Source organism: Penicillium verhagenii, assembly GCF_028828195.1.
Source record: "Penicillium verhagenii strain IBT 33310 chromosome Unknown utg000007l_segment0_segment0, whole genome shotgun sequence".
Taxonomy (NCBI): Eukaryota; Fungi; Ascomycota; class Eurotiomycetes; order Eurotiales; family Aspergillaceae; genus Penicillium; species Penicillium verhagenii.
In genome coordinates this window covers 849,081-865,354 of record NW_026643171.1, presented here as the reverse complement: position 1 = coordinate 865,354, position 16,274 = coordinate 849,081, and the positions used below count along the sequence as shown (strand labels likewise).

The window sequence follows — 16,274 nt, the reverse complement described above, 5'->3', positions numbered from 1 at the left end:
CATTTTTCAAGAATTGGTTTGACAGATGATTACCGAGGCTGAAGTTCCTGATGATCCAAGGAAACCATCATTTTTCCCCCTCGTTCCATGGAAAGGAATTAAGAGTGATCTATGGAATTAGAAACAAACTGGAGGGAAACCAGGAACCCGGGATTGGTGGATCCAGGCAAAATTGCAGGCAAAAAAAAAAAAAAAAAAAAAAAAAAAGGAAAAGAAAAACATCTAAAGATTTTAGGTATATAAAGAATAAGAAAAAAATAGTCTAAAAGATAAAAATTCCGAAAGCTATAGCTTCGGAGAGCTGTACAGCATAAAACCTTGAAAAAAAGTACGTGAAATATACAAACAAACAAATACCATCAAAGCCATCGACGCCTCTGGGAACGAGAAAAATCCCCGAGTGGGACAAGAACACCCCAGATCCCGTTTATTTCCCTCGTGATTAGCGAAAAAAGCCGTTGAGTCCGATCTGGGACTTTAGTCACAACGGCATGGCATTAGGGCCGCCAGAGAAGGCGCTGATTGGTCCCGCGCACTTTTAGAGTGTTTTTTTCTTCTCTTTTCTGTTTTTTCTTTTTTATTATTTAATGATTTTTGATTATTTTAATATTTTAATATTTTCGATATTTTTTGATTATTTTTATTTTTATTTTAAAATTTGGTTTTTTTGTCCTTTTCCTCTTCTGACACTCATTTCACTCCAGGAGGAATGCGGGTCCTCGTTTCCCCTCTCTTCTCTCTTCTCTCTTCTCTCTACTCTCTACTCTCTACTCTCTTTAACACTTCTATATCTCTATATCCTCTTCTCTCTCCTATTTTCTCCTTTTCTATATCCAATCCCCCTAATACCCAAAGTTGAATAATCAGGAATTTAAATTCTAAAATATATAAAAAAAAAAGACAATAATCAATCAAATAATCAACATAATCAACGTAATCAGAAAAGCAGAAAAAGCAGAATCAAAAGCATAATAAATTAGAATCATAACTAAAACTGGGAATGAGTATGGGCTCCCCTCTCCTGTACATTTCTCTACGACATAGACAAGATTACAATCCCAAGGGTTTGACCGCTATGTTTAATTAAAACGTTGTGGATCGATTAAACTGATGACCCTCTTTTTTACCCTTACAATACTATACGTAGACTTGGGTCTAAGACTCGTTTCATCTTTCACGTTCTGGACTCTCTTCCCTATCAAACTTCTACTTCTCTTCATTCTCTTCAACCTCCTCTACCTTCGTTTCTCTTTTGACTTTGACCTTTTCCAATCCTATACACCTTTCTTCGGTTCCTGGAGGACCTCATCCACGGTACCTGGTCCCGCCGTTTCTGCCGTTCAAAACGAAAAAAAAAAGAGAGAAGAACCTCCTCTGACCTCACCATTCGTTGCACAAGACCATCCCTTGTGTTTGGCTTTTTTTGGTGAAGAATCACGGAGCAATTTGATCCAAGTTCTCGGTCCCTGAACTTGATTGCCCGCAAGCCTTTCTGTTTTCTTCCGAGTAAGAAACAAGAGAGACGGAGAGAGAGAGAGAGAGAGAGAGAGAGAGAGAGAGAGAGAAAGAGAGAAAGAGAGATCACGAGTCTTGCATTGTCTCTGCTTGTTTCTTCTATTCCCCTCCCAAAACAACACGACTTTTCTCCTAATCCTTTTTCTTTTTTTCTTGAAAAGAAAAACAAACTCCCTTCCTATCTCTGATCTACTGGAACAAAATAGTGAAGATAAAACCATCCAGGTGTCTTGTTTGTTGGGTGGTTTGTGGTTGGCTTTTGCTGCTTTTCTTCTCTTTCTTTTCCTTTTTTGACTTTTGATATCTTTTTTCAAAACAAAAAAACACCAAACCCATCAGCATCTTTCATTTGTCAACTTTGAGAGAAATCCCCCTACCCAGGACGCCACCCCCATCGCGCATATGATTGCGTTACAAAATCGGCCTATCTTGCCGCCCGCCAAAGTGGATATCTCACTACTACTCAAGCCCCAAGATGAGGAAGAAACCTCGGGCAACCCTGCCCCTCTCTATCCCCCAAGGATGTCAGGTCCCCTCCCCGGCACCTCCTACTTGACTGGTCCGTCGATGGCTGTGCCACCGCCCTTGACCAAGACGGGCCCAACTGGCGCTCCTAAACGTCTCCAACCAGCTCATACCGCGGAATCGCCTGCTAAGAAGCAATCCAAATGGTCACCCGAGGAGGATGCCTTAATCATCGAGCTACGGGGCAGCGGGATGAAATGGGAGGATATCAGTAAACGCCTGCCAGGTCGCAGTGCCATCAGTTGTCGACTTCATTATCAAAATTACCTGGAACGTCGCAGCGAGTGGGATGAAGATAAGAAAAACAAACTGGCTCGCTTATATGAACGGTAGGATCAAAAGAATCCCTCCCCCCCCATCCAGCCACGAGAGCATTGGAGAACAGACCTGCATATACCCATATACCCCATATATACCCCACCTACTCATATAACGACATATTCCACGCCTACATACACACATACAACAAGAAGGATTGAATGAAAGACTTGCTGACAACTTTTTAATCCAATAGATTCAAGGCAGAAATGTGGTCCAAAGTGGCCGAGGAAATGGCCATCCCATGGCGTGCTGCAGAGGCGATGCACTGGCAACTAGGGGAACAAGAAATGGCTCGCCGCGCAGGCGTGGTGCCCTTTTCCTTATCAAGCCATGCGATCGATCCACCCACCACCCGAACTCGTCGAGCCAGCACCTCTCTCGCTCGCCCACGAAAGAGTTCCATCTCCCGCGCCATTCCAGGTCACCCATCAGGCCTGGCCCCTCAACTACCATCCCTGGAAGAATTGACTGCGGGTGTTCCTGCATATGCACCTGCACCACCGGCTCCTCAACCTCGAGAGTACTATGGAGTGGGCCGACCCGATATGGGAATTCCACCCCCCGGAATGATGGGCCCACATATGGGGATGCCTATGCCCCCACGAACGTTGCCCTAATATGTGATGACGATTTCACGTACGGCTTTCTTTTTTTTCCCATTTGTTTTCTGATATGACTTGCATAGCGCCGGCTTGGAGGTATACCGTGATTTTGTGGGAGGTTCTGATTTGAATAGAAATGCTTTTGTTTTTTTTTCTTTTTTCTTTTCTTTTTCCCCCCTTCCCCACCACCCCCTTGCGACATGCGTCTTTTCTTTGCTGTGTTTCTTTTTTCTTTTCTTTTCTTTCTTTTCCTTTCGGAGATTCTTTTATGCTTTACTGGAGGGCATTCAGGCTTTTGCCCCAATCTCTACCCTCATTTATTTGAGAAGGAGGGTGGGGAAAGAAAAGAAAAGAAAGGGAAAAAGAAAACAATCCTCCAGGTTTCTGGTGGACTATCGAGGCTGGCTCTCGAAATGAAACCGGTTCCCGACATTATGGGTTAACCTTGGGCGTGGCGATGGCCCACCAATTGTCCTTCTCATATCCGGACGTCACCACATGACCGCCAGCATTTTCAATATCTCGCTCCAATTCGCCTTCACCAAACAGATGGTAATAGCGATTGAACGTTTGAGATTCCTCCGGGGCCGATGGGTTCTTCCGAACCCAAGGGACCATGATATCTTGCTGGTCCCCTTTATCCCAACCCCGACGACTATTCTTCTGCTCAAGGGCCCAGGCATAAATTAAGACGGTACCGCCTGGTTGCGTATCCGAACCGCGTTTCACGGTTCGCAGAATCTCAGCAATGGCCTGCACTCTTCGCTCCGCGGTGGACAGATGATGCACGACGGCAATACACATTGCAAAGTCAAAGTTCTCATTCCGGTGTGGAAGGTGGAGAATATCGGCCACGACGGCTGAATGTGGTTGATGCTGAAGAGCAAACCGGGCCAGATTTTCCGATCTGTTTAAATCAGGTCAAAAGGGCCGGAAGAAGAGGGAGAAATTTTGCGGAAGATTATGATACAATCAAATATCAAACACATTGAAAACCAAAAATCAAGAAAAAAAAACATTAAAAAGATTTTATATACGACCTTCTCTCTCTCCCACCGTATTTGGAAACAAGGATATAGACTTACCGATCCGATGCAATAATAAAGACATTGCGATTAACCATTAAATTCTTGCCGTTTCCACATCCCACATCAAGCCCCACGGATCCAGGTGTGAGATTTTGCAAGAATTGTTCCACAATAGGCCATGGCTACGGGACTAAGTAAGTGACAGGTACATTTTTCTCCCCTTGCGTCTTTCATCATACCTTATAACGTGTAGCAGAAAAGTGCTGGGCAATATTCTGATAGACCTCGTGTACGTTCTGTTGCTCGTACTCCTCAGCGTTGGACATGGTTGCGGCTGTGAGTTGCATCTATTTGAATTTGGTTGAATCTCGATTGTCATTGAAGTCAAGCGAGGGACATCACGTGGTTTTATCATTCAAGTGGGATGGAATCGAATTTCTTTCCATCTTTCATCTTTCATCTTCTTTTCTTACATGCTTAATTCTACAAACCCAATAGATACTCCTTTGTACCGTCACTTTAGTTCTCTGCCTTCCCTGATTCAATCATCTTCTAGGCCAATCTCTCCATATACAATTCGTATCGGATCGCAGCGTACTGGATCGGTAATTTCCTTTTCCAACCAAAATTTCGATTGAAACCGTTTCTTGAAGATCTTCCGTTAGCAACATTCTTTCTGAATCGGGATTCTGCTCAATTTCCAATTCATCCAGTTTCCTCTTAGACCCGCGTACATGTAACATCTGTAATGCTGTTTCACCATGCCGGAGAAGGCCGTGAGAACTATAAGAACGTCCATGTCAATCCCGCATGACTAAGCCACCGTTCTGCAGGGCTCATCCATGGATCGCGCATGGTGTTCAGGAGCATCGCTCGCTTCGGTCTTGAGAGAGAAAAAAAAACAATCTTTGTAAGTACACTATGGTCGCATATGAATACATTTCTTCATGAGTGGTATATACGAGCTGAGGTCTATCTTCATTTGCTACGATCCGCGGGTCGCTCTTAAAGAGGGGCCATTCGTGGTGAATATTGCCATTATCAAAAAAAAAAAGGCTCCCCTTGAGGGGGGGGGACCTTGTTTGGGAGCCATTGGATACCCTACCTCTTTGGTTTGAAACACCCAAAATCAGCAATTGGGGATGGGATACCACCTTGTCATTTCGTTTTTGGCCTGCAACTTGTTTTTGGAACGACTCTAACATCTCCCCACAGAACACACATCAAAGCAAGAAACCTTCGCGACCGCTTCAAGGGTCCCCAAGGCATACTTTACTATCAAGATGGCATTCCAGCCTACACCGGCGGATATCTCCGTCCTTATTACCAATGCTGGCTTTTCACGAAAGGCTGACGCTGAGCCTCGTTTTGTCACCGAGCGCCGCATTACCCCCACTTGGACTGTGATGCAGCTCAAGGGGAAGCTGGAGACCATGACCGGTGTCCCACCGGGGTGTCAGCGCCTGCTTGTCAAGGTACCTGGTCGGCCTGATCAATGGGCAGATGAGGAGGACCGGGCTATCGGTGATTGGGGATTGGTCAAAGGAACAGAGATTGTGGTAGGTCTTGATTTCTTTACCTCCCAGAATCGTTTAACTTGAAGGGGGCTTTGTCAAATGAGTACCCCTCTAATGGATCCTGGATTTAAAAGGAGTCATTTCATGGCTTGTCAAATTTCTCCTGGGGATCTACAGGGTAAAAGCTTATATTTTGTATGGAATATCGTTACTAAATAAGAAACAGGTCCATGATTCTCGTCCACAGGCGATGAGACCCAACTTCACCGACCTTTCGTCCGTGGAAAAATTCGAAATGCCTACGGAGACATACGAGTCTCTTTCAAACTCTGTTCTGGCGTGGAAGAAGAACCAAAAGCTCGGCCGCTTTGATCCAAATGCGCTTTCACCGGAGGAATCTCTTCGCCACCAAGTATCAAAGGACAAGGCCGAGATAGCTTCTCGAGGTACGAATCATTCTACTAAACAAAAACAATTTTCTCTGGTATTCGTCTCACCACCCAATCATAGAGATCTCCATGGATAAACGAGTGATTATCCTGCCATCTTCCCCGCCCCATATCAGACGAGGAACAATTCGATTTATTGGGCCTGTTCCTTCTATTCCGGTTTCTGGACCTGGCCGCGAACTCGAAAAGACAGGCGAGCTTCCTGTGGAGCTGCAGCCTATCTGGGTAGGTGTTGAGCTGGATGAGCCGACGGGGAAGAACGATGGTAGCGTTAATGGGCAGCGTTATTTCCAATGTCTTGAAAAATGCGGTGCATTTGTGAAGCCGGATAAGCTGGAGGTGGGAGACTTTCCACCCCTAGGATTGGATGATGACTTGGATGATCTGATGGAGGAGATTTAATGTATATAAATTGGGTGGGGTTTTTTTTTGGTGGAAGATACACATTTTTATTTGATGTAAAGAAGACCCGCCTTCCAATTGATTCCTCCTTCTCATCCTTCTTCTCCTCCTTCATAACCAATTAGCGCCAAATAGATTAAGCTGATAAAGACCAACATCCCAGTTAAAGAAAGGTGGGGGGGGGTTTCATAGGGGAAAGAAATAAGACATTCAAACGCTCGAGGCATATGGTATCGTGGCACATTGTCAACACCGCCGTGACATGAAAATGAATCAGAAGCGAAGGATACAAAACACAAAACAGATACAGATCACCCTAGACGATGGGCAGAGGGCAGTGTATTACTTTGCCTTCTGCTTGCCCTTGGGACGACCGCGACTCTTTTTAATTACTGGTGCAGGGACATTTTCGGTTTCCGTTTCTGCGTCCGCTTCTGCTTCAGCTTCAGCTTCGTCTGCATCTTCGCCTGCATCATCTCCCTCCAGCTCACCCTCTCCTTCGGCTTCGAATTCGCTTTCTTGAACGGCATTCCTGGATTTACTTAAAGCAATCTCGTCCTCGCCCGGGACGCAACCCTGTGTGAAAAAAAGCCGAGCTTCTTTGCTATGAGCATTTTGGAAGCTATAGTAGTTGCCTACATCACAAACAATGCGACATTAGTTGAAGAACATGGACATTGTAATAGAACATTGAACTTACCACGTGGGACCTGGAACACACATCCCTTGCCAGCGCTAAACTGCACCCCAGAGATATCGACTTGCACTCGCCCATGACAGACATAGAAAACCATGTGCATTTTTTTCGAATTCTTGGGTCTCTTCACACCTTCCGGTGGTAGTTCCACAACCCCCGATCCGATGAATGAAGAGCTAAGGAGCTTTGCGAATCGGAATGTGGAATCCTTGACCTCTCTTGTTTCGATACCAGAAGGAGCATATGCGATATCTGCGGAGACTGGGTTAGCAGGTACAACATTGATTAAATCGGAATAATATGCCCAGACTGATACTTACCGATGACGTCCTCCTCCTTGGTGCTGTTTTGAGACTTGGGGTCCCACCTGGGGATGAAGCCATGAAGAACACCACTTTCTTTTTCCCAGACATCGAGATCATCATCATCGCCCGAAGACTCTTCTGCTTGAGCCTTAGATTTTGACTTTCGACCGGCACGTTTGCCTTTCTTCGTCCGCCCTCGCTCCGGCTCGAGTTCTTCGGCACGAACGACTTCTTTGATTGTGGAAAGTGGAAACCGCTGGCCATCTTCGGCCTCACCGTCCCCATAGACACATCTTTCGTTACGCCAGTATGCCAAAGGCCGGATCGATGCACGCCCTGAGCGAGTATGTGTGGAGCTCTGGTCTGTGGGGTTTTCTCTCTTGAGGATGTACAAGCTGCGACCCTTCAACGGTCCTGAACGTTGGGTATAATTCTCGACGACTTTGTTAAGTTCGGGGTCCAATGGTTCGCGGATCACTTGAGACTGGCTTTTTGTGACCTTTTGCCTCTTGGGTGACCTGGCCTCGGGTACTGCTTCCTCATCAAGTGGACGTGAGCTCTTCGGGGGTCGTCCGCGTCGTCCACTTTGAGTTCCATTCTTCTTTGTCTTGGAATCGGTGTCCTTCGCTGCGGGTGCTTGCTTCCTCTGTTTGGAAGTCGTCGTAGGCTTCTTTGGCGCCACGGGCGAGGCTTCTGCTGGAGGCGAGTCGTTATCGGCATCACTATGGTCCTGGACAGGAGGCTCGGGAACATCATCTTCGGGCATCACAGTCTCGTCTCCGGCATCAAAGCTGTCTCCAAAGTCATTGTCTTCGGGGAGGAATGAATTGGCATTTTCGTCGCCGTCTGAAAAGTCATGTACGATAGGAGACTCAGGTGCCACTAGTTGCGCTTTCGTGGCCTTTGGACCATTGTGTCTCGGCTTCGAGACACCCGCGTTAACTGATCGAGCAGTCAATGGAGATGCTTCTTGTCGCGAACCGTTGGTTTTGGTCAAGCCTTTACCATCTGAAGGACTTGGCGATAATGATTCGTCTTCTTGGTCTGGTGTCGAGCGCAAATCAGGCGATATACGGGCAGACGAAGAAATGCCCTTAGCAGGTGACCGACCGGGTGGAGGCAATAGGGCATTACGCGAGGCGTTGGTGGCATTGAGGAAGTCCATGGGACCAGGCGCGTTGCCTAATATCCCATCTCGTCAGAACCTCCGATCCATGGGTTTCAATAGCCGGGGCGTCATACCTTCATCTATGGACATCCCATCGGAACCAATCGAATCTTCGCTGTCTCTGTCATCAAAGCCATTCACCTTTGCAGGTGATTTCTCAGGAGATGAAAAAAGACCGTCCACTTCTTCCATGCCATGTTCATCACGTTTGCCTTCTTTCAAAGTAATACCGGTTCGTCTGAATAAATCGCGTAGGTTAGCTAGCTGCGCTACTACCACCGTTGCTGGAGCACCCGGCGCGACTGACCTTCCTTGAGTTCCTACTGCGGAGTAGTCATATTCGCGGGCCTTGGCCCCACGGGCCATCTTTGGTAGAATCTTGGGGTATATGAACAGATAGGAGAATTATCACGGAAGTTTTGCGATCTGAACTTGGGGTTTCACCCCTTAGTAATTGGGTGGTAAAAGGGCAAGATTGTTCACGGAGGGGAAGGAGGAATGCGCCGGAATTTGGGGGGAAAGCAACGCGTGCCGCTAAACCCGAGCGGTCGACGCGTTTGGCATATTTGATCATCATTTTTCTACGATTACTTTTTTTTGTTGTGTCTTGCCTTCCTTCCCTTATATTCAATCCACTTTCTCAATATAACAACATCTCAAACTATGAAGGACAACAAGGCGAACCAGGAAGATCTATCTTTCATTCCCCCTAGTGTGGACTCGGCGAGTCTCCTCTCCGGTGAATCCTACGCCTATTATACGCCCTGTCCGGCAGCTATCACAACCAATGCTTCGTCAACGGAAAACACACCATGCGTACTTGGTGTAGATGAGGCTGGTCGTGGCCCCGTTCTCGGACCAATGGTCTACGGAGCTTTCTACTTGCCCCTCGACCTACACCACTCCCTCCTAGCACAGGACTACAGCTTCGACGACAGTAAAGTCCTCACCCCCGGCGTGCGAGCCAACCTAATGCGACTACTCAACACCCCGGGCAACAAGTTATTCGAGTCATGTGGATATGCGATCAAAGTTCTCTCAGCCCGTGATATCTCCTCCGGCATGTTGAAACCAGGCGCCGCCGTCTACAACTTGAATGCGCAGGCTATGGACGCTACAATTGAGATCATTCGAGGGGTGGTGCAAGATCGTTCGGTCAATGTGCAAGAAGTGTATATCGACACCATTGGAAACCCAGCGTCATACCAACAAAAATTAGAACGAATCTTCCCATCGTTGAAAATCACGGTGGCTAAGAAGGCAGACTCCTTGTACCCATGTGTAAGTGCGGCCAGTGTGGCTGCAAAGGTGACGCGTGATGTCGCGCTTGAGGTGCTATACGAGGCTGTACTACGTGCTCAGCAATCTGAAGAGGGTGTGTCAGATGCTCCTGAAGGATGGGGTAGTGGATATCCCTCTGATTCAAAGTGTGTTGGCTGGCTTCGTCGTAATATGGACCCTGTCTTTGGCTGGGGCAACGAGTGCCGATTTAGCTGGGGCACAGCTAAAGAGATGTTAGATGCGAGGGGTGGAGCACGAGTGGACTGGCCGGAAGAAGATGAGGAAGGAACCAGTCGGCTCGAGTTTTTGTTGACTTCTGGACCCGCAAAGGGCTCTGGTCAAGATGGGTTACGAGATTGGTATGGGAAGAGAGAAGCGGAAATTATTTGACGCATTGAACGAATCGGGAATTTGAAATTATGAGGCTATTATAAAAAAGAATATCAATGATACCCCCCCAAACCCAGTGAGGTACAACTTCAATAAACAAAGGAAAGTGTTCATCACCAGAGTCATCAAATAATGAAGAACCATAAAGAAGAAAGAAGTAGTATGAATTTCAAAAACAAACCGGGTATCATGGGAGAAGGAAAATCTGGGCAGAATAATCATAAGGTGGCAGTGGAGAAGTAGTAGTTGTCCCACAGGTATTCATAGTCCTCCACCACACTGCCAACCAAGTCAAGCAGCGGTTTCCCCTTCATCTTGTTGGTTAGACTGTGCAGCCATGATCTGCTTAATATTAGTATCGTGATCAAAGGGGATAGAATGGCGTTCGAAATCATACTTGGTGACGTTCTCATAAAATGCGCCTCGCATCATCCACCAGCCCATCGACCATCCCCGCTTTCTCAACTCCTCTCGCTCGAGACCTGTAAGTCCCCGGAGCCCACCAGCAACACGCTCACGGAAATCCCGTTTGGCAAGCTGACGACATCCGTATTCCATTCCAAATCCAATTAGCCAAGGGCGCCAGCTCCGCTTGTCCCCGCTCCACCGCTGCATCGCCAAGGCATAAACAACAGGTCGAAGGATATAGAGGATCTCCGCTAGCTGACCTTGACCAGTGACCCGATGCAATAAAGTTTTAGCAGGTTTGATGTCATCTGCAGTGAGTACTTTCGAGATGAGATAGTTGGACACATCGTTAACATCCGGAAGTGATGGAAGGGACAACCCTGTACGAGGCATCGTCCAGCTTAGATCCGAGGATCGGTCACTGACAGGCGTATCCATGCCATTCCAGTCGCCCTGGTCGTCTTCTTCCGTCGTCCTTGGATCAACTTCACGCTCAGGCAAAGGTGGGCTCACCAGTGGCCGGGAATTAGTCAATCGAAGAAGCAGCAGCCGGCAAATGGCCTTGGCAAATTCAATGAAAACAATGATGCGCCAACGGGTTTTTTGGCCGCGCCGCCGGGCTGACATTTCCCACAGAAGTTCCGTGTATTGCAGCATCTGGAGCGCGAGAGCTACACGACGATAGAGCGAGGAACGCGAGGTCCAGTACTTGGTGTATCGAGCATGAGGAGTCGGTGTCGGTTTTGGGACAGTGGAGGGGAGTCGGGATACCACCCGCGAAACGAGGGAATCATGGTATAATGATAGAAGTTGCACGCCCGAGTGTACTGCATGGCCATTATCAGTCAGTCGCAGTTCCCCCTGTGCAGCTGCAGCTGCAGGTACATGAACTTACCACATTCTGATGCAACTTCAGATTCACGATATCGCCCTATAAATCAATAAAACACCCAGTCAACGATGTATCTAGGCATGATTCTGAATGGGCATCGAATGTTCTCCTCCGCCTACCTGGAATGATGTAGGTCAGCGACCTCAGGGCCGACTCGACCTGGCCAACCGAGCTGGAATTCTTAGTCACAAAGTCTTCATATAGCGATAGCCACTTAGATGGCTTAAGCATCGTGGGTGGGATGGGATTCTGAATGTTCCGAACGGTCTCCATGATCCAGCTCGATGCAGCCGCTCATGGGCGTCGCGTGGGAGAAGCGGGTAGGTTGGTGTTCCGGGGTCACGGGCTGCCAAGACCTGCCGGGCCGAGGTTCATATTTGTTTGCGGCACTTTCTATACTGATAAACTTGTACTCTATTAAACAACATTGCATTTATGTTGTAAGCCATATGTAGATCAATCCATACATGTTATGTAAGGTTAGTACAATGTACAAGTTTTACTATGTACTAGGCAGGCTTTGAATCATCTCATATTGGACAATGTATGGCATTAACCGAAATATAATCTTTGAATCTCGATGATATCTATAGTAGTTCTCAAGAAATTCTTTCAGAAATGACTTTCTTTCACTCATCTGCCCAGGTCCATAGCCCACCGGGCCGCATGGCTTCACGGTATCGCTCCTCTATCTTTTCTCTCTCTATTCTTTGGGCAACTTCTCGATCGGACTCTAGTTCTTGTGTAGAGGGCATATCGGTCCTCCAAAATCCAGGAGGCGATCGAGCCCGCTGATGAGCATGCCGGTGTTTGCCATATTGGTTTGCTATGGCTCTGGCTCGAGCTTCAATGAGAAGGTGACCGCGATCCTCTGCACTCAATCCCTCCAGCATATGGTAGTCTTCTCCCATATACTCCTCCAATAGTCGTTGATCTTCCTCCTGCTGTTCCGATGGTGACTTGGCGGGGAATCCTCCGAGACGAGCCATGGCACGAAATCGGCCTCCGCAGCATTCGGGTCTCGTACAGCCGGTGAGACACTTGCGATCATCTTTCTTTCGAACAACTGCACTATATGCGTAGTCAAGCCCGTCGTTTTTCTGCGGGTTGATCTTGAAATGATCCAATGTCAGCCTGTGAAGAGGGCGTGACCTATAAGGCTCATCATCAGGGTGCACATTCAAATCAAGTTGGCTTTCAGACTCCTCGTTTTGCACTGAAGGTGGCTGGAAAGGAATTGATTTGGCAGTCCTAGAGTCCTTCTTAGGAGTGATATTTCGTCCCAGCATGCCTCTTGAGGACGTAAGAGGTGATTTCGATGGCTGTGATTTCTCAAGAAGATCTTCTAGGCGGTCTTTGGTGGTGAGCTTAGAGCGAGATTCCATCTTCAATGACATAGTTGGGGGCACTGAAATGCATCTTGTAGAGTATGGATGGGCATCCGAATCACCAACATCACCGTCTTCGGTGATCGATAATATCGCCCGAAGGTCTTTGAATTTCTTCCCTTTGTCACCAAATTTAGGCTTGGGGACTCCTGCTGATCGCATGTTACCATCAATTGGTTGAAGCACATTGAAGCTGCTTTGCCCATGGTTCAATTCCCTCGAGCTAGTGTCATCCCAATGCACTGCTCTGTGCGCATGTCGTTTTGTGGGTGTCATCACAGTATCGCCGATGTCATCAAGGTCCTGGGTGCTTGGAAGAGATGGCCCCAAGACATATGCCGAATGCTGCTGGGGGCTCGATGAGAATGTCTCATCTTTCACCAGTATCGGTCGGGCGGATTTGCTCGCTGTAACAGGGGCTTCAGAAGAATTCACGGCACGCTTTCTCTTTCGTTTCTGCAAATTTGGCAACGGGGGGAGTATATCCGAAGGCGACTCTGATGAATCCGGTTCACGCCCAGGAGAAGATTGTGTAAGGCATGGTTCTGTCTCGTCTGAAAATGAAGCATGCAGACTGTGATTTATTGTTTGGGTCACAGGGGTCGTGTCTGCTGAGCCGCTTCGGTTCTGTGTATATTTGATAGGCTGCTCTGAATTAAGAGAGATCCCCTGTTTTGGAGGCAAGCTTCGCCTAGTAAATGAGCTGGAGTTTACTGCAGCATGGTCGTTATGGTCATCCTTCGAGTTTTGAACTCTCTCAAATGTGACCGGCTCGCCATCAAGATCGAGGGTGAATTTATCGTTCTTAAATTTTTGCTGATAGAGGCGTAATTTCGTCTTATGCTGCATCAGCTTTGCCTTCAAGGGACCCCAACTCTGACGGTAGTCCTGGAGTCGATCGTAAAGGGACATGTACTTGTTCTCCAGGATTTCTCGTAATTGATCCACTTCTAGATCAGCCCCCCAGATGTGCTCTGGAGAAAATTCATTTTCAAAGTCAACAGACTTCATAGAAAGATCCGGATCAGCTGGACCGGAGTCTTGGTGGTTTAATTCTTCTTGGAGCGCTGCCACTTCGCGTTGGAGATCCTGTATTCTGCATTCTGCTGCCTGGCGGGCCGTATTGGCAATGGCCGCGTCGTTCTTGGCCTTTTCCAGACTGGCTTGATTAACAGCAATTTCAGACTGTAGTCTCTTGAGAGCATTATCAAAAGAAGACTCAAATGCCTCCGTCACGGAGACACGGAGATCTTTCACAATATCCATGAGAATACACTATGGCACCGCCCTCGGCGAGTCCATTCCTTATCAAAAGTTCTAGATAGTAGGGGAAACGCGGGTCGCGACGCGCCCCCGCGGGCAAAATTATTGACCGCCTGATCTTGTCACTCCTCACACGTGATCTTATCGACCCACTGATAAGAGGCCCTTTGACGTAGGTTTCACTGTGTACTCGAGTCTCTCCCCACCAGCTCAAACACTCATATGCCTTAATTGTTTCTGAGTCTCAAAACGGCCCAGTATGCCAAAGCGTCTGAGAGGAGACTCGCCGACGGATTTGCCATCACAGAAACGATTTCGAGATGTAACACCGACTTCAGTCGATCGCCTATCTTCTTTGAGCAATGAGCTTTTGCTACATATACTTTCGTTTCTTCCGATGTCGTCTCTGAATGTGTGTCAAAGGTTTGTCAGATCTTTGCTTCCATCTTTTTTTGGTTTTAAATATCAAATTTACTAATTCTGCCAGGCTATCCCACCGATTCCACGCTCTCGGTGGAGACTCTGAGCTCTGGAAGCGACAGTATTACTCGCAGTGGGTGCGACCTCGTGCCCGTCGTCTAGCTAATACAAGACGCTCTACATTGCCAACTCGGGCGGAGTATTCACCTAAAGTTTCAACCTGGCTTGATCATAGCCATCTGGCGGAAGAGGGAAAGATCACCAATTGGAAACGGCAATATCGCCTACGGCACAATTGGTCCAACGGATCCTGTCGAGTGACAGAAGTGGAATTTCCTGAATCCCCCTGTCCTCCTGTGCTGGTCAAACTCTGTGCCGGCATTGTCTTCACGGCTGATTCTACCCATGGGCTTCGAGCGTGGGCCGCAAAAGACCCAACCAACTATATTTCCAGCATCTCATTTGCGGCGCCAGATATTTCTTCCACCCGGCCAACGTCTTTGGCAGTGGGCCAGCTACCAGATGAGCAAGAAATCCTTGTGGGATTTGAGGATGGTCGCTTCAGTCGTTACACATTTGAGGTTCAGGAATGCCATTTGACCCTACGATCCTGCCACGTTGGATTTAGGAATGGTGCCATCACGGCCATGGCTTTGTCATCGCCTTATCTTTTGATGGTGTCTCAGCATAAGCTTCTATCTCTATATAATCTACACCCTCGGTCCGACGGCGGAAAATATCAAGAAGCCGTAGAGCCGCGTGAAATTGCGTCTCTCCAAGCGGAAAATATGGTCGCCCCGATGACCCTCTCTCTCCGCACTTCAGTATCCGAGATTGTGGCAACCATTGTTTACAGTTTTTATCATATTGGCTGTGGCTGGTCGCTCGGGATTCAGGAGTTGCGGTTCAACAAGGATGGTCAACAATTGGAGTCCAGACTTACCAGTACTGTGGATTCTCAGTACGGCATTCGTCCCCTTCAAGGTATTCCATCATCCATCAGACGGCAGCACTTCAATACTGTCGATAATATCATTTCTTCTGTGACGCCTACCGAGCCTTCCATCTTGCACCAGCAACCACCAACATCCATGTCCTATTCCCATCCATACCTACTGACATCGCACGTGGATAACACCCTGACGATGTACCTGCTTGTCTCGAATTCCCACAGCCTTTTTGTTCGCGGTGGCCAGCGACTTTGGGGCCACACGTCTTCGGTTTCTGCAGTTCAGGTGACCAATCGAGGAAAGGCAGTCTCTGTGAGCTCACTGGGTAATGAGATCCGGATTTGGGAGCTTGAAACAACTGTACCATCCCTCGGTAACCATAAACCCTTAAAAGAGGAGAGCAGCATTCAAGTCAGTCCTGGCAATCGAGGCCTGGAAAGCAGAATAAGTGCATCCAAAGGCAGAAACCTCCCACAAGAAATTGGTGGCTTGGAATTTGTTTCTAGGACACCTCATGGCTGTATGCATGAATGTGTTGGATTTGATGAAGAGCGAGTTCTATTACTCCGGGAGAAGACGGTCGGCACCCGGTTACTGGAATGTTATGATTTCACATAACATTTTGGGTGCCAGTGATGTAGAAAGATGAAATCTTCCGGTCTTTTTTATGTTTCTTTTGCCGAAGATATTTGAAGCTCAAACTGAGGGTGCCATTTATATAGAGACTAACACAAGATCAGGGACCACTCCGGC

The 16,274-nt window shown here is 47.6% G+C and overlaps 8 protein-coding genes across 8 annotated transcripts; 4 read left to right on the top strand and 4 right to left on the bottom strand.

Annotated features, from left to right (window-relative positions):
- Positions 1-1,917: 1,917 nt before the first annotated feature.
- Positions 1,918-2,978, top strand: N7466_006994 (MYB DNA-binding domain protein; the record flags this gene model as incomplete). Its single annotated transcript, XM_057166383.1, has 2 exons — positions 1,918-2,369; positions 2,555-2,978. The coding sequence occupies 2 exons, from the start codon at positions 1,918-1,920 to the stop codon at positions 2,976-2,978; spliced, it is 876 nt and encodes a 291-aa protein (XP_057019424.1).
- A 417-nt stretch (positions 2,979-3,395) lies between these two features.
- N7466_006993 (tRNA (carboxymethyluridine(34)-5-O)-methyltransferase) lies at positions 3,396-4,317 on the bottom strand (the record flags this gene model as incomplete). The annotated part of the gene is made up of 3 exons (XM_057166382.1): positions 3,396-3,870; positions 4,049-4,173; positions 4,231-4,317. The coding sequence occupies 3 exons, from the start codon at positions 4,315-4,317 to the stop codon at positions 3,396-3,398; spliced, it is 687 nt and encodes a 228-aa protein (XP_057019423.1).
- A 957-nt stretch (positions 4,318-5,274) lies between these two features.
- N7466_006992 (TBCB family protein) lies at positions 5,275-6,359 on the top strand (the record flags this gene model as incomplete). The annotated part of the gene is made up of 3 exons (XM_057166381.1): positions 5,275-5,550; positions 5,735-5,954; positions 6,019-6,359. 3 exons carry the CDS (start codon positions 5,275-5,277, stop codon positions 6,357-6,359), a joined length of 837 nt encoding a protein of 278 aa, XP_057019422.1.
- Positions 6,360-6,701: 342 nt separating this feature from the next.
- On the bottom strand, positions 6,702-8,895 carry N7466_006991 (Cupin domain protein; the record flags this gene model as incomplete). Its single annotated transcript, XM_057166380.1, has 5 exons — positions 6,702-6,994; positions 7,060-7,317; positions 7,377-8,543; positions 8,604-8,767; positions 8,837-8,895. The coding sequence occupies 5 exons, from the start codon at positions 8,893-8,895 to the stop codon at positions 6,702-6,704; spliced, it is 1,941 nt and encodes a 646-aa protein (XP_057019421.1).
- A 297-nt stretch (positions 8,896-9,192) lies between these two features.
- N7466_006990 (ribonuclease H2 catalytic subunit RNH201) lies at positions 9,193-10,200 on the top strand (the record flags this gene model as incomplete). The annotated part of the gene is made up of 1 exon (XM_057166379.1): positions 9,193-10,200. One exon carries the CDS (start codon positions 9,193-9,195, stop codon positions 10,198-10,200), a length of 1,008 nt encoding a protein of 335 aa, XP_057019420.1.
- Positions 10,201-10,418: 218 nt separating this feature from the next.
- On the bottom strand, positions 10,419-11,773 carry N7466_006989 (peroxisomal membrane protein PEX16; the record flags this gene model as incomplete). The annotated part of the gene is made up of 4 exons (XM_057166378.1): positions 10,419-10,542; positions 10,598-11,435; positions 11,504-11,539; positions 11,620-11,773. The coding sequence occupies 4 exons, from the start codon at positions 11,771-11,773 to the stop codon at positions 10,419-10,421; spliced, it is 1,152 nt and encodes a 383-aa protein (XP_057019419.1).
- Positions 11,774-12,129: 356 nt separating this feature from the next.
- On the bottom strand, positions 12,130-14,154 carry N7466_006988 (SAE2 C-terminal domain-containing protein; the record flags this gene model as incomplete). Its single annotated transcript, XM_057166377.1, has 1 exon — positions 12,130-14,154. The coding sequence occupies one exon, from the start codon at positions 14,152-14,154 to the stop codon at positions 12,130-12,132; it is 2,025 nt and encodes a 674-aa protein (XP_057019418.1).
- Positions 14,155-14,410: 256 nt separating this feature from the next.
- N7466_006987 (WD domain protein) lies at positions 14,411-16,139 on the top strand (the record flags this gene model as incomplete). Its single annotated transcript, XM_057166376.1, has 2 exons — positions 14,411-14,574; positions 14,639-16,139. The coding sequence occupies 2 exons, from the start codon at positions 14,411-14,413 to the stop codon at positions 16,137-16,139; spliced, it is 1,665 nt and encodes a 554-aa protein (XP_057019417.1).
- Between the last annotated feature and the right edge of the window lie 135 nt (positions 16,140-16,274).